The 16,505-nt window shown below is 35.9% G+C and overlaps 2 protein-coding genes across 2 annotated transcripts; both read right to left on the bottom strand.

Moving 5' to 3' along the window:
* Positions 1 to 681: 681 nt before the first annotated feature.
* Positions 682 to 1,092, bottom strand: LOC115956999 (60S ribosomal protein L12-3-like). The gene is made up of 2 exons (XM_031075250.1): positions 1,030 to 1,092; positions 682 to 885 (listed from the first exon to the last, which is right to left on the bottom strand). Exons 1-2 carry the CDS (start codon positions 1,090 to 1,092, stop codon positions 682 to 684), a joined length of 267 nt encoding a protein of 88 aa, XP_030931110.1.
* Positions 1,093 to 14,817: 13,725 nt separating this feature from the next.
* LOC115956998 lies at positions 14,818 to 16,254 on the bottom strand. The gene is made up of 2 exons (XM_031075248.1): positions 15,660 to 16,254; positions 14,818 to 15,485 (listed from the first exon to the last, which is right to left on the bottom strand). Exons 1-2 carry the CDS (start codon positions 16,252 to 16,254, stop codon positions 14,818 to 14,820), a joined length of 1,263 nt encoding a protein of 420 aa, XP_030931108.1.
* Between the last annotated feature and the right edge of the window lie 251 nt (positions 16,255 to 16,505).

Genomic DNA, 16,505 nt, shown 5'->3' with positions numbered 1-16,505 from the left:
TTTTTATATCCTTGAATTTATGTGTTTCTAAGGCTTTCCTAATCAAATTAGAGTCTTAATATGCTATAGCTTTAACTATGATCTCTTTGAATTTTCTTTCACTTTAGAAAATAAGTTTTGGAACTTTTAAATATGTCAATAACTAGTAAGAGCTTTGTAGATACCTTTTTGTATTTCTAATAGTGACGTCCATGATTCAAATTTATTAATCCCAATTGTAATTATTGAATTTATTTGCAACAAAAACTTGTAAAATAAAAATGAAAAATTATCTATCATCAATGAAGTTTCAATTAAAAATTTATATATAATAATTAAATTTTTTTTATTTGTTTACCCTTAAAAAAAAATTAGGAACACCCTCAAATTAAAAAAAAAAAAAAAAAAAAATTGTTCTACTTTCAAGCCAAAAAAATTTTTGAACTAAAATCTGAAAATAAATAAATAAATAAATAAAAAATGGAATGGAGCAAGCGGAAAGCCCACGAATTCTCAAAAAAATAAATAAATAACGAATGGCAAGCCCAACATCAAACCCATGGCAAGCCCAACAGATTATAGAGGTAGCAAACCCACGGATTCTCAAAAAAAAAAAAAAAAAACAAAAAAAAACAAACAAACAAACAAACCCAATACAGAGCAAATCACTAAATCAAAAATCACTAAAGGCTAAAGAAAACCCTAAGCTCCCAAAATCTCCTTCACAGTCCCACTAAGATCCTTCGCCATAGACCTAGGCTTCATCACCTTAGTGATCTCGATGACATCGTCGAGCGAGATGTAACCATTGTGCTTGATGTTCTTCATCTTCTTTCGATCGCGCTCTGGCTCCTTTAGCACCTTGATGACCAGCACTACGGCTGAGGGCACCATGGACACCTTAGCCTAACCATTCTAGACTGTTAGCTTAACCGTTACACAGAGGCCCTTCCAGTCCTTGGCGGTTTCCTTGGCTATGTCTTCTCTGATCTTCTTCGGGGAGAGACCTAGTGGACCGATCTTTGGAGTGAGTGAACTCGCCGCTCTAACCTCACCTCCGGTGACTCGGACGTACACGTCCACCACTTGTGAAGGATTGAGCTTTGGAGGCATCTTTTAGGTCTCTAATGGTGGAGCTTAGCGTTTGAGGAGCTTGTATGAAATAGCTATGGGGGCGCTGTGAAAGTGAGTCAGAGAAACTATGAGGTATTTCATTTTACTAACGTTTCTCTCTTTTGCTCTCTAACTCTCTCTCAGTCTCTTAGTCTCTCTCTCTCTCTCTCTTTATTTGAAATCACTGAAATGAAATGAACGAGAGTCCCTCTCTCTCTTTATTATGTAAGACTAACTTTATCTGATTCTTTTGAATTGTGATTGGCTGAAACTTTAACTTTATTAATATTTTTCCTATTTTTTGACTTTTTGAATTTGGCTTTATCTTATCCATTGGTGTTGGTGTGTGTTGGTGTTGGTGTTGGTGAGACATTAATTGTCTTTTAGTGTAATGTGTATTGTGATTGTGAAATTTTCTGATTGGCAGCTGGCTCTTGTGATTGGAGTTATCAGGCATGAGGCTTGTTTGTTGAGTAGGGTGGGGGGTGGATGGGCACATAGGGCTGGGTGGGATATTTGAATTGGGGGAAGTAAATGCACATGAGATTTTTTTTTTTTTTTTTTTTTTTTAGAGATAATTACAACATACTGCTAACCCCGCAGCTAAAACCATTTTCCCCTAGACCCCCAGGCACTTTGTACATGAGGAGGTATCAATACAACTACAAGACCTTTGGCAAATGCACATGAGATGTGTGCTAATGCAACTAATGAACAATAATTTAATTAACCAAAATTAATTAGGGAAAGCAACTAATAAATAATAATTAATAATTTAATTAATCAACACATTATAAAAGACAAACAAATTAAATTATGTTAGGCTAAACAACAATTAATAATTTTATAATTAATGAAACAACAATATAACAAATTATAGTTTATAAAAGACAAACAAATTAATGAAACAACTAAACAACAATAATTAATAATTTTATTAATATTTCAAAGAACTTATAGTTTATTGTTTATTTTTTTGCTACCCTGGGAAAAATTCTTGGGAACTTATATGAACACCCTAGGAAAAATTCCTAAAACTGTCACTGCTTCCTAAAGGTTTTTTTTTTTTTTTTTTTGGCTTTCTTATCTGTATTTTGGAGGGCTTAGAATAATAATGATGATGGCGGTTTTATTATTTGATGAAATAGATCAATGAAGTAGAAATATTTGACCAAGTGCTTAGGAATGGGTCCCACAAAAAGTAGAAATATTTGAGTGATAGGAAGCTGAAAACAGTGTGTCAAACGTGTGGAGTTTAGGAAATTGTGGTATTTTAAGTGATGAGCGATGAATAACGAAAATTGAGTAAGGAGTAATAAGTGATGGTTTTTTTAAAACCAAACAACCCCTAGGGGTCTGTCTGGTAACAATGTTTAAGTATTGTTGTTCAATTTTCAGTGTTTTGAAAATACGTGTTTAAGTGTTATAAAAATACGTGTCAAAAAATGTCAAAAAAATACGTGTCAAAAGTGTTATAATTGTTTAAATATTGAAAGAGAAATGCTAATGAATACCCTTAGGGCATTAATTAATAATCCATTTAAATAAAGATTTTATAAGGAAAAAAAAACAATTAATATTTTGATAACTTTTTTTATTTTCATAAAAGTAGTGTCAAAATTTTTCTAAAATAGAATGTTAACCGATACCCTTTGCTAGCATTACGCATTCTAAAAATACCAAACATCCCTAAGTCTACTCCTCTTAATAATGTCTAAGGGTCCGTTTGGATACAGCTGAAAACTGAAAACTGAAACTGAAAACTGGAAAACACTATAGCAAAATAATTTTTAAATATGTGAATAATATCGTGGGACCCATTTTTAATAAAAAAGTTGTTGAAAAGTGTAATTTGTGGGTCCATGAACAGTGCACGATATGCACTGTTCACGGAAAAAGTCAAATATTGCTGCTGAAAAGTTCTGAACAGTAACAAAATTGGCCAAAACGTGTGTGGAAAAAAAAAAAAAAAAAAAAAAAAAGGTTGAAATGGTTGAAAACGCAAAACGTGCGTTTGGGAAACGCAAACGCGCTTCCCAAACGCACCTTAACTCACTATGCTTTCCGTTTTTGGGGAAGTATGTAGCATTAATTGTAGCAAAGTAACATGTCATCTTGTTATGGAGAAATCGACAAGACAACTATTGACTTTCCTATATATTTGGTCAAATTAAAATTTAATTTTCCTATAATTTGTAAAAGGCACAATTTTATTATTTGGTTATATGTTGTGCCCTTTTTGGATAAAAGGCAAAAAGTTTTATTGCACCTAAAAATCAAGAGAAAGAGTATGTTTACAATAATTTCACAATATTTTCACAACAAATTATATGTTACAAATTGTTATGAGTGGTTATTGGTAGGCAAAAAAGTAATTTTAATGATAAGTTTAAATTACTACCTTAGGCTTTAAAATTTTCTTTTTTGTCTCTAAAGTTTTTAAAGAAATTTTTTCAATAGTTTAAGGAAGAAAAATAAAATTATAATAGTTTAAAGATGAAAAATGAACATTTAAATTTAAAAATAATAAGTGTAATATTTTTAATAGTTTAGGATTGAAAAATGAAATTTATGCAAAGTTTAGGGATAGAAATGATATTTTCGCCTACATTATATCAACCCTAAAAGCTTGAACAAGCGTAGAGGGGGAGCTTGACCATGACATCTATATACACATATAGGGTGTCGTATAAGTATAGTCCGTACTACAACAACCTTTTATAGTGAATTTTCTTTTTGTAGCTTCACCCTTGGAGTATTTTTACCCTGGTAATATTTTATACAAGAGTTTTCACTTCATAAACAATTTTTTGTCTCTTATGTGTGATTGTGATTGTGATTGTGATTGTGTTTATTTGTTATTTATTGGTTATTTGGAAGTTGTGTTGTTTAATTATCTTAGATCATAATTGAATTAATTTAATAGAATTGGTAGTAAGCTGTCCAGGGGTCTAAATTGCGTAGTTTCAATTGGAATCAGAGCATAGCTACACAATAAAGCAATTGTGTAAATGTCTATAGAGAGATAGAAGAATTATACTATTCATAAAATATCATAGAGAGATAGAAGAATCAATATTATATATATATATATATATATATATATATAAGCAGATACCTCATGTGGGAAAGTACGAGATTCTGCCAAGTGGCACATTGTATGACATTCTACTGAGAGAAAAGAAATACCCAATTATGTTAAGCTTTTGACATTGCACTTTTGCTATACTGAAGCATATAGATGTCATTTCATGATTGGCGGGCAACAGTGGTGAGATGGTTATTTATGCCTTTCTCTTAGGATTTTTTTGTCCTTCCCGTCAAAATGAGTTATACAAATATTAAGTACAAGAGATTACTTAATCCTACTCATCATAAACACGAGCCACAAAGCTTACTTGCTTAGTTGTGCATAAAGATGCTCATCTAAGCTACAAAAGATACAAAATTTAGAAAACTTTATTTCAATGGCCATCCAAGTACACAAGTACCAATGTACACAAATACACACTGTTTTTATATTTTTCTGATTTTTCAATTTTTTTTATATTTTTATGAAAAACAAAATTAAGCAAAACTGAAAATTAAACAAACAAAAACATGTTAAACAAAGCAAAGCATAAAACTAGACTCACTCAAAACATGAACACAAAACACACAAGTGATGCAAAAATAAAAACAAGAAAGGGAGAGAGAGAAAAAGTGACTAAATCACTTGAAGTCTTTTTCCTTCCACACCTTGGAAGAATATTTCTATTTTGCAAACCCTTGATCCAGCGGTGAGGGGAAAGAATTGAAACCGTTCAAGTTCGAAAGGAACATGAGAGCTTTGAGTAGATCTCCAAAAGGAGCAAAGGAGGATGAAAACTGATTTTGGTTTCTTGATGAGATTATACTGTTGCTCTGTTGAGTGGCTAACCACTTGTAGCAATTAGGCCGAGTACGTCCAGCTGCTCCACGGTGATGACAAATATGCTACTTCTTCTGTGTAGGCTTTTGAGTGTTTCCCTTCTTAGCCCTAGGGTTTTTAGTCTCTTTCTTATTTTGCATAGGGGGTGCTCCTAAGATAGATTTACCCTTATCTATGTTCTTACTAGCTAACACATTTTTCACATCATTGTTTTCAGATTCACCATTATTTGTAGGAGAAACAAAAACAGTAGTACTAGTAGAAGCAATACTAGGAGAAGAGAAATCATACCCTAAACTGGTTCGATTGGAGGCAAATTTCTGAAGACTAAGCATCTCATCAAGCTTTACACTTGAAGTCCTCTCCAGTTGAGCTCTGACTTGAAACAATTCTGCCTCAAGCTTCTTGGTCTTTTCAGCCAAGAAATTATTCTCAAATCTCAATGCTCCAATGGTCTGATATGCTTTATCAAACTTCGTGGAGATTTCTTCTCATTCAAGCTCCACTTCACTGAGCTTCTTGGTGGCCAACCTATACAACTTCTCATGTTTTTTGGAGACCTTGTATAATTTTGCATAGGCTCTATGGATGTCATCTTGTTCATCCATCTTCTCAAATTTTGACTCCACCAAGTCCTCTTCTTCACCTACATTTTCAACAATCCCATTAGTAGGATTTACAGTGGCAGTGAGGGTATTTAGGATTCCATCATCCTCATTGTCAAAATCATCTTCAGGTTCGATGTCGCTCAAGGTAGTAGCAAGTGTCTTGCTTTTCCCAATAGTCTTGAGATACGTAGGGCACTCTTGTTTCATGTGACCGAAGCCTTGAAACCCAAAGCATTTTGGTCTTGAGGGAACAGTGTACTAACCGCCATCCCTAGCGTCCTTCTTTCCTTTGTTTTGGTTCTTGAACTGAGATGAATTGAACTGAACTGCTTGCGGTCTTTATCAAATCCTTTAGCATTGGCATTCTTCATAAACTTTTTAAATTGCTTGGTGATATAGGATTCCATCTTAGAATCTTCATTGTCTGAAAACTCATCATTGTCACTGCTCTTGGCTTTCAATGTCATGCTCTTTCCCTTACTAGATTTCCCTATCCTTGTCAACCCCAACTCATAGGTCTACAGATTACCAACCAGCTCTATTAGAGGAATTTTGTCAATGTCCTTCAATTCCTCAATCGCGGTGATCTTGGCATGAAATCTCTCAGGTAGAGATCTAAGCACATTTCTAACAATCTTGGGTTCGAAAATGGTTTCCCCAAGATTAAAGGCTGAGTTCATTATGTCCTTGAGTTTGGCATAGAACTCATCAAATAACTCATCCACCTCCATCTTAATCTCTTTAAAGCTTATAGTAAGCCTTTGAAGTTTCGAATCCTTGACAGCCTTAGTTCCTTCATAATTTGTCTAGAGGATGGTCCATGCTTTCTTAGCAGTTTCAGTAGAGGATATATTTTTAGAGGATATATTTTTGAACTCCTCATTTGTGACCGCATTGAATAACGCATTCAATGCCCTGCTATTGAAATTTGCTGCCATGATCTTAGTATCATCCCAATCAGCCGGCACTTCCTTCGACTTGGTCCAACCTATCTCTACAGCTTGCCACACCTTTTCATCTAATGACTGCAAAAATGCTCTCATGCGTACTTTCCAGTATGCATAGTTAGTGCCATCAAATAAAGGAGGTGTAATGAGAGACTATCCTCTATCCATGACAAATAAGAGTCAATGGATCACACAGTAAAGATTAAAATCTAATCAGAGTGTGCTTGCTTTGATACCATTTGATAGGCCAAGAATGTATTGACCCATTGTGATGAATTAACCAATTAATTAGCCAAGTTAACTAATTAATTCAATTAGCATGCAATAAGCGTGGTAGCACAAATAAATCACCAACTAAGTTAAAATGCAGTGGAAAATAAATTGACATAGTGATTTGTTTATGAATAAGGAAAACCTACACAGCAAAAACCCCACCAAGTGATTTTAAGGTCACCACTCCAGAGAATTCACTATTATCACAACAAGCGATTACAAGTAAAGGAATCCCAGTACTTTATACCAACCTACAGTTAAACCCTTACCCCAATACCCAATTGGACTTGTTCTGTAGTGACAATCTCTCCTTTCAATGCACGGCTCCCGGTATGTGACTAATCAATTTGATGCGCGAATCCCAGTATAGGGCTTACTTACCAACTTGAGAAAGATGTTGGATGCAAATTTCTTTAGTTCATCAACACGATGAAGATCATGAAGCTCTTTGATTACAAAACCCTACGATGTAAAAACACAGTAGCTTCTTGAATAGAAAGATGAACTAAGGCATATGTCTCCGATTCACAATATACTTGTGAAAAACTTTTGCATTGAGGTGCATCATTTGTGATGACCCTTAAAACAATCCTTATATATGTTTAGGATTGTAAGAAAAGAAAGTCCAAATATCTATTCATGGATTGGAGTGAAATCAGATCTGAAAAAACTGATTTTCATAAACCTCGACAGATACCTTATCTATGGAGCAGCTGTTGAGCATCGGGCTTAAATAGCCTTTTAAACCTCGATGGATACCAGCTATCGAGTTTTAAAAACCAGCACTTCTTCACTTGATTCTTGGATAAACTTGCATAGGTTTAACACTTGAACTTGAAACTTTATTCCTTGAAGTATTAAATACATCCTAGATCTACCCAATTACAAGTAAAGTGTGTTTTGTCAAAGGATTAGCCAATTCTATATTGACATATGTTCCTAGCATGATTCACATATGTCCTAACACAACTTATTTGGGAACAGTTCATATTGTTTATTTATTTATTTATTCTTCGATACTAGCTTCCCATAAATTGATCACCATTATTCATCTCAAAGTCTTAAATAGATCGGTGACGAAATATTCAGTACTCTGGTTCAGATTTTATAGTCTGCGTGCTCTTTAGTGATGATTGGCTTGACAGATTTCTATTTTTTACTCAAAGTAACACTAGTACACACATTCTTACACAGTGTGTATTAAAAAACCACTACCTAGTAGCAACCCATTCTATAAAGAGTGCTGTTTTGAGATGGGCGAAAGAGTAGGTATAGTCATAAGCTAGGAAATCTGGTAGGTATGTCATTGGTGGGGTTATAAATTTGGCTATTTGGCACTACAAAAAGTTACTTTATCTATTTTACCTTCTCACTTTACAAAACACCCAATATCAATGGATTTATTTTAGTTTTCAACACAATAAAATAGTATATCTACTACAATAAAATAATATATTCACTACAATAAACAACAATCACAACCACCACTTCACACAACCCACCACCACCACCACTACCCACAGCCTACTCTACCGCCACCATAACTACCAGAATCAGCCCACGACTATCCAAGAAAATCAACTCACAACCACAAAAATAAAACCCACAACAACCCAAGCCAAGAAAATCAACCCACAGCCACAAAAGAAAAACTCAAGCGAGATCGGCGAAAGAAAGAAAAAACTAAGGCGAGATTGGTGAGGAGTGGAGGAAGAAAGAAAAAAAATGAAAGAGAGAAAAGAGATCGACGCTGGGCAAGCTAGAAGAGAAAGAGACAAAAAGTGGGTACGCGAGATCGGTGAGGTGGGCGGTTGAGCAGACGAGGTTGTGGGTCTTCATTTTGTAGCCTTTGGCAGAGACAATGGTGAGAGAACAAGGTCTCTAAGGAATTATGCAGAAGTTATTAGTTGTTGTTATGAGAATGAAGGGAGCTGAACCCAAAAATTGAATGCAAGGAATTAAGTCTAAGGAGCAATGGGCAGACAGGAGAAAGAAGGAAAAAAAAATAAGAAAAGAAATTGAAAGAAAGAATTTAAATATTCCTATCAATGTGAACACAGTGGTGCTAAAAATAGCAATATAGCTTTTTAGCACCACCAATGCTAGTGCTCTTAGGTTGGGCTTTTGAACTTGTTGTGGGTTGTCATGCTCTTCATAGTGGGTTTGATTGTTTAAGGTCTCTGGTATGTGGGCTCAGGTTGATGTAAATGGGCCTTGGTTAGCAAAAGGCTCCTAGTCCGTTAGATTGTTGGGCATGATGAGGTGAGATTTATTTATTTATTTTACGGAATGATATATTTAGTATTCGTTTGGATACAGTGGCCACGTCTAGCGTCTACGTTTCACCTTTCTTTTTTTTCTTTTTCTTTTTTTGAGAAGAGCGTTTCATGCTTTTCCAGTGGGTCCCGTGCACTATTCACAGGACCCACAAATCTCTTTTTTCAGTAAAACTTTCATTAAAAATGGGTCCTATGGCACTATTCACACATTTAAAATTTATTTTGCTATAGTTTTTTCAGTTTTTAGTAAAATAAATGGTATTCAAACACACCCTTAGCTAAGATGAGTTAAAATCATCAATTAACTCATTAATTGCGTGGGGCACTTACACGTGGGCTATTGAATAAATGCTACCATAGTTGTCAGTATCGTACGATACGCGATACGTATCGTATCGTATGTAAAATGTTTTGTATCGTATCGACGTATCGTAAGTGCTCATGAATCGTACAATACAGTGTGCGTATCGTATGAATCGTATCGTATCGTAAAATCTTACGTATCGTACGATACATGGACAAATGCTTTAAAATGAGATTTTTTGTTAAAATTTGTACATTTATTTGAATCTAACAAGTTGTTAGACCTGTTTTTAACAAAAAATTATTAGTTTGCTTAATTTATCCTACTAAAATAACATATTCATAAGTTTTTTTTGTTCTCTCTCCTACAATTAGACTACATAGTACACACTTACCTTTCACTTTAATATTTACAAATTTATTTTATATACTATGAATAAAATATTAATTGACAATATAAATTTTTTATTTTTATCATTATTGTTATAAGTCCAAGAAACTAGAATGCCAAAATTTTTTTTATAAAAATATTATTAAAATAAAAAGAACAAGAAGAGATTGTAAATGTTAATGACAAATGATGATGAAGAAAATTTTAATGAAGAAATAAGTTCGCAAAATTATAAACATGATGATAGCATTGATTTAGATGGGGTTGATTAGGCAATATGATGAAAATAAATTATTATTTTTGGGTCATTTGTAATATATTATCACTTTTGGATTTAGAAAATTTGAATGCGTATGTTATAAACACACGCTAGTTTGATTTATTTAGTTAGCTGGTTAAATATTATTACATAAGTGATGAATAAATTAGTCATTAGTTGAATATATTCAAAATTTATAATGAATATACCCTTTATATATATATATATATATATTTATAATTTTTTATAAATTTTATTAAGTGTTTGTGTATCTTACGATACACGATATGATACGATACACGATACAGAAAAATTAAAAATCGATTCACGATACAATTCACGTTTTAACAACTATGAATGCTACTAACATATGCAAGTTTTTTTTTTTTTTTTAGCTAAATTGTAAATTTTATCTTTTAAATTTGATTGAACTTTTTTTTTTTAAAAAAAAATTTACTTTGATTCAATTGAATTCTCAATTTTCAAATTTACTCAATAGATTTTATAAATATTTTCATGTGAAAAAAAATATTTATTACAAATTTTTAACGAAATTAAACAGCATACCTAAATTAAATTAATTTATAATTTAGAGAACTCAATTGAATGAAAATAAACTTAGAGGATTGAAAATAAATTACAGTCAAATTTAAAGGATACAGTTTATATTTTAGCCTTTTTTTTAACAATATTTCAATAGTTAGGAGTGAGGAGTTTTGAACTTTACATATTTTTGGAAACACCAGTAGATATTGAAACCTTGAGCCACATGACTTTTGGCTACACTTTTAGACTTAAATGGATTGATTTCAATTAATGACAAAGACAAATTCCTTAGATGTAGTTCGTAGATTTCTTAATTAAGTTTCAAATACATAGTTGTATTGACCAATAAAATATAATAAAAAAATTATTTTTCTAAAATAATTAAATTAAATACAACATGTGTTTGATTTAATTAAGAAACAAGCACCTCGCCTAAAGATAATGAAAACTTTTTATCAGTGGTAACCTTTTCCTTGTACACAAATTATAAGATATATCAATTGAGCAATTATGATATAGGAAACACCATGTATTATAACTTACTAGTCACAAGGCTATGCATGGATTAACCAACACGTCAGAGGTGTTTTCGATTTTTTTTTATTTTTATTTTTGGTGAAAAGGAAAGTTTTATAAACTAAACAACTGAAGCAGGAGCAACACTCCTCTCATACAAAAACCCAGCATCATCTAGACTCAACAACAAAGCAACGTCTGCTGGGGGAGAATCAAAAACAAGAAAATTACAAGGGAGCAGCGCACCCCTCCTAGCTAGTGCATCCGCACATTTGTTAGCTTCTCTATAACAGTGTTGGATATGAACTCTTGGAATTCTAGCCATACCTTCTTTGCAATCAGCAACAAGATTGTTATTTCCATTTGGGTTGTGTTTTGTACCCCTTAGCAAATTAATTACCAACATCGCATCCAATTCAATTATCACCATGGGAAGATTCAACTCCAAACATAATTGAATTCCATCTCTCAACACCCACAATTCAGCAGCAATGCTAGTCGTAGTTCCAATAGCTCTCGCATACCCCTTGATCAACTTACCCTCTTCATTCCTAATGATGCCTCCTCCACCCGCACGCCCCGAGTTGCCCATTGAAGATCCATCCGAATTAAGTTTAACCCACTACACCGAGGGTGATGTCCAACGCACTTGAACAATAGTTTTCACTCTAGCATTCCTCCCATTCACGCCCAAGAAAGCAAACTCGGTTGCCTTAGTGATCACTTCGTAGCTATTCAACTTTGGGGGATTATTGCCTCTAAATACAACCTTATTCCTATGCAACCAAATACTCCAAACACCAAAAAGAAACATAACATCCCAAGAAATTCCCAAATGAGAGCAAGCATTAGAATTACAATTGGAATGCAGCCAGTTCACCAAGGATGAGCCATAAAAAGAATTTAATATAGAAGGAGGAAGAAGCAAATCCCAAACCTGACAGGCCAAAGGGCAATCTCTTAACATATGGATGATTGATTCAACTTCATTATTGCAAAGAGGACAGAGATGGGAGATGTTCATACCTCTGGATGCAAGAGTTTCTCTGACAGGGATACTTAAGTGGCAACATTGCCAAAGAAAGCACCTGATTTTTGGAAGTGTAGAAATCTTCCAAACCCAACTACCAATGTCAAGATTAAATGTATGGCTACCATCTTCAGTATAGGCAAGCTTATATGCATCTTTCAAGACAAATTCTCCACTTGGGGACAAGAACCAAGAGACACGGTCTGATTTAACAGTCATGAGAGGCATAGGATTTGCTTTAATATCCTGCATTAGAATCAAAGGAAAGTCGAAGGAGATGCACCCCAAGTCCTAGCGGCCCTGTTTAAAGACATCTTTGAGCTGAAGGTTTTCTTCCTTTCTATTAAAAGATCCAGCAATAAGCTCTCACAGAGTCCCTTGATTGAGCCACTTATCATTCCAAAAGGATAAATTGCTCTCACAACCAGCAATCCACTTGGTGCCTTTTTTAAAAACAGATTCCCCTTCCTTAATAGCTTTCCACACAGAAGAGCAACCTTTAATTCTTCCCACACCAATCCGGTTCCTAATATACCTCCTACGATTAATGTATTTATGCGTCAACACCTGAGCCCAAAGGGATTCTTTTTCACGACACATACGCCAGTTTAGTTTAGCAAGCATGGCAATATTCTTTTCCTTGGCTGCCTGTAATCCAAGACCTCCATCTTTTTTGGGCTTCGTAACCTTCTTCCAGCTCACCATATGGATTTTCTTTTTATTTTTCAATAGACCCCCATAAGAAATCTTGATTAAGCTTGTCTACACACTTGATAATTTTTAGGGGTAGGATAGAACACTGCATGGTATAACTAAGGATGGCCACGGTGATAGCTTGCGTGAGCACAAGCTTTCCTGCAAATGAAAGCAAATGAGATTTCCAACCAGCGAGATGGCTTTGGACCCGTTCAATGACAAAACCAAAATCATGAGGGTCCGAGGTATGCTTGATGGGGAATCCCAAATACTTCCCTAGAGTTGGAGTAGATCGGTACCCAAGTGTGTTGCATAATTCCTCGCGAGCATCTCTAGAGACATTCGGGGAAAAGAAAACACAAGACTTTTCATCACTCACCTTTTGCCCAGAAAAGCACACAGAATGTCTCAATGGCATCTTTTCTGGCAATAAAATTTTTCCGATCAGCCTTAGTAAAAAGAACCAAATCATCTACAAAGAAAATATGAGAAAATGCTATACCTCCCGGGGCAGCTTTAACAGGGTCCCAAAACTTGGCTTCACACTTCTCAGTAATTAGCGTGCCTAGCACTTCCATACACAAGATAAACAGATAAGGGGATAAGGGGTCCCCTTGGCAAATTCCCCTAGAAGGCTGAAAATAGTCAAGCGGGGCATCGTTAACTAGCACCGAAATAGAGGAGGTGGACACACAACTCATAATAAGAGAGATCAGATGATTAGGAAAATTGAAGAACTTCAACGTATCTCGAATAAAGCTCCATTCGAGGTGATCATAAGCCTTTTCCATATCAATTTTTATAGCCATCAACCCTGTCCTACCTTTCTTCCTAGACATGGAATGCACTATCTCTTGAACTAATATTGCATTGTCTACCCCTTTCCTACTAGGCACAAATGCAGTTTGGAGGGGAAATACCAGAGAAGACAGTAGGTGATATGCGACTTCATACTCCAAAATTCTTCTTCAAGGCACAAAGCCTCCACATATTCAACCCTTAAACCCCTCTCAAGCTCAATAAGGGAGCTACTAGGCCTATCCGCCAGCGCAGACTGAATGCCCTTAAGCCTAGCACCAAGTCTCCACTTCCTGTGGAAGATGTTGCCAAAATGATTCTTATTCCACTCCTTTGCCTTAACTGCAAAGTTTGTCACCCCGGCATCCAAGCTATTAGAAGCACTCCACGTTGCCCTTACCACACTAGGAAACGAAGGATTAGACAACCACATTGGCTGGAATCTAAACGGCCGAGGAAATTGCACACCAACTTCATAATTCAACCTAAGAACAATGGCATAATGGTCCGAATAAGCCCTCTCCAAATGAGTAACACTTGCTTCTAGATAGATGTTATACCACTCAGTATTCACAAACACTCTATCAATATGCTCCTGAACTAACTGCGAGAAAGGGTGAAGGTTAGACCAGGTGAATTTTGGTCCAGAGAATCCAAGATCAATCATTCTGTAGTTATTTAAGCACTCTCGAAACTTCATTGCTCTGCTCAAATTCACTCTTCTGCCCCCAAATTTATCCTCACTATCTAGCATTTCATTGAAGTCACCAGCAATAACCCAGGGCAAGGAGTGTAGCCCGGCAACAGTGGAAAGATTTTCCCACGACAGCTTCCTTTCAGCATATCTGGGGCTAGCGTATATAGTTGAGAGAAGCCAGGAAATATACAGAGACAAATCCTTGACGATGGCATGAATCCCAGAGAACCCACAATCCTCCAGTCAGACCGATATTATTAGCATGAATGGCCCCATCAAAAGGTAAACGAATAGTGATATTCTTGGCCCTGGTACCACTAACCTTGGTTTCAGTTATAATCAAAACAGTACGGTATAAAATATGAACTAAATCACGAAGAAAATTATTAAATAAGGGGTTAAGAGCACCCCGATAATTCCAACTAACAATATTCATTTATAATAAATAAATAAATAGGTAAAAAAAATAAAATCAGAGAAGGTGTGAAACACTTCCCTCATCATAACGCCTATCATCACCACCATGGCCATTCCTACTGTCAGCTTGCACTTGATCTTCACTATCATCAGAATGAAGAGACTCATCATCTTCATTGTTCTGCTTGACATCCGCTTTAGCTCTCAAAGTTGGATCTATTCTTTTCAAAGAAGCCCTTGAGATATTCACAGCAGCGTTAGAATGCGCACTAGCCAGATCCCCACTTCGGGCTTGATTATGAAGCTTAAAGGCTTGCACCGAACTATTTGTTGGTGAAGACGACATCTCTACCTTGTCAAAATGAGCCCCTTTTTCAACCCTAGAAGATTTGATTGGATTTTTTGAGCCCTCAGTAGTGAACGCATGAAATTCTTGTGGAGCTTGATCGGAAATTCGCCATTCCTTCGTCGGCATCCTGAACTTACCGCTAGTCTGGTCAGCTCTTAAGATACCCTTCTCTTTGTCAGACGAGCTCATCAATCCATCCCTAGCCCCAGCAGAAACCCGGGCTTTTTGTTTACTTTTTTGCCCTCGAGAAGGACCTTTGCTTGGCGCATTGTGTTGTGTCAGTCTAGACTGATTCGCACCATTGAAAGGGAGAGTGCGATCTGCTAAAGGACCCTTGAAAGTTGTATGGGTCACGTGATCACTTCTATCTGCCTCTGAATAAACAAATTTTTTATGTATTGGGCTCAAAGTTTGACTAGGGCCAGCTATTGATGGACCTTGATATCCAGAAGAGGAAGGTTGGGTGTTTACCTTTCCAAAATCACTGCTAAATTTCTTTTTTTGTGCAACCAAAACCCACGGCCCAAAGTTATCATTTTTTGGTCAACTCTTGTCAGGAGGCGTGGCCTCTTTTCCCTCCAAAATTTCCCCATTGGCATCATCCCCACCAGGCAACTCTGAAGTTCTTACTCCGTAAGGACAATTTTCCTCCCTGTGACCAACACGCCCACACGAGACACAAAGAGAGCTAAGCCCTTCGTATTGAACAGGTTGGGATATACCCCCTACTTTGATGAGCTTGATCAAAGGCCTATCATAACTGATTTGAATGCATAATCTTGCAAACCTGCCCCTTGTTTTAGTAGCTATATGCATATCGATTCGCAAGACCGGACCTATGGCTTTACCAAAATCCCGCAAAACAGATGGCTCATAGTACTCTATTGGCAAATTTGGTAGGTGAACCCAAGCTGCAATCATTGCTACGTTCGCCTTAGCAGGATTAAAATTAGCCTTCCAATTTCGCAAGGATAAATAGTGACTGCTCACAAACCATGGACCGTCTTTAAGAGCTCTACCATAATCCTCTTTGGCCGACAATCTAATAAGAAAAAATCTCTCGCCAAAATCAACGCAATCCATACGGCCTGAAGGCTTCCATAGACTTAGAAGCCTTGTCAACATAACCTGGTACCCCACCATTTTCCCGATAACCTTCACAATCAGAGCATTAGACCAATGGGCTCAAATGCTAGCCTTTCTTTCTCCTGACAGGTTCACCGCAACAATACCCGCCTCAAGATCTGAAGTTTCATCGTCTGACTCTACTTCGGTTTCCATCTCATTTTCAAACGCAAAAGCTTGTTCAAAAGCTCCCGGTATCTCCCCCACAAGTTTCTCCTTGTAGGAAAAACCCCCACCCCTCCTCTCCGTTCTCGGTGAAGCGAGGCGAC

This window comes from Quercus lobata, chromosome 8 (genome assembly GCF_001633185.2).
Source record: "Quercus lobata isolate SW786 chromosome 8, ValleyOak3.0 Primary Assembly, whole genome shotgun sequence".
NCBI classification, from domain to species: Eukaryota; Viridiplantae; Streptophyta; class Magnoliopsida; order Fagales; family Fagaceae; genus Quercus; species Quercus lobata.
The sequence above is the reverse complement of the archived record's forward strand: the minus strand, read 5'-3'. Positions and strand labels throughout refer to the sequence as shown.

Excerpts from the sequence above, each read along its gene's own strand:
- LOC115956999 (XM_031075250.1), bottom strand. The coding sequence starts at position 1,092 with ATGCCTCCAAAGCTCAATCCTTCACAAGTGGTGGACGTGTACGTCCGA. Across the intron at positions 886-1,029 it reads TCCGAGTCACCGGAGGTGAG|GCTAAGGTGTCCATGGTGCC; the intron begins GTTAGAGCGGCG and ends TAGAATGGTTAG.
- LOC115956998 (XM_031075248.1), bottom strand. The coding sequence starts at position 16,254 with ATGGTGGGGTACCAGGTTATGTTGACAAGGCTTCTAAGTCTATGGAAG. Across the intron at positions 15,486-15,659 it reads GGCCACGCCTCCTGACAAGA|AGGCAGATAGAAGTGATCAC; the intron begins GTTGACCAAAAA and ends TTGTTTATTCAG.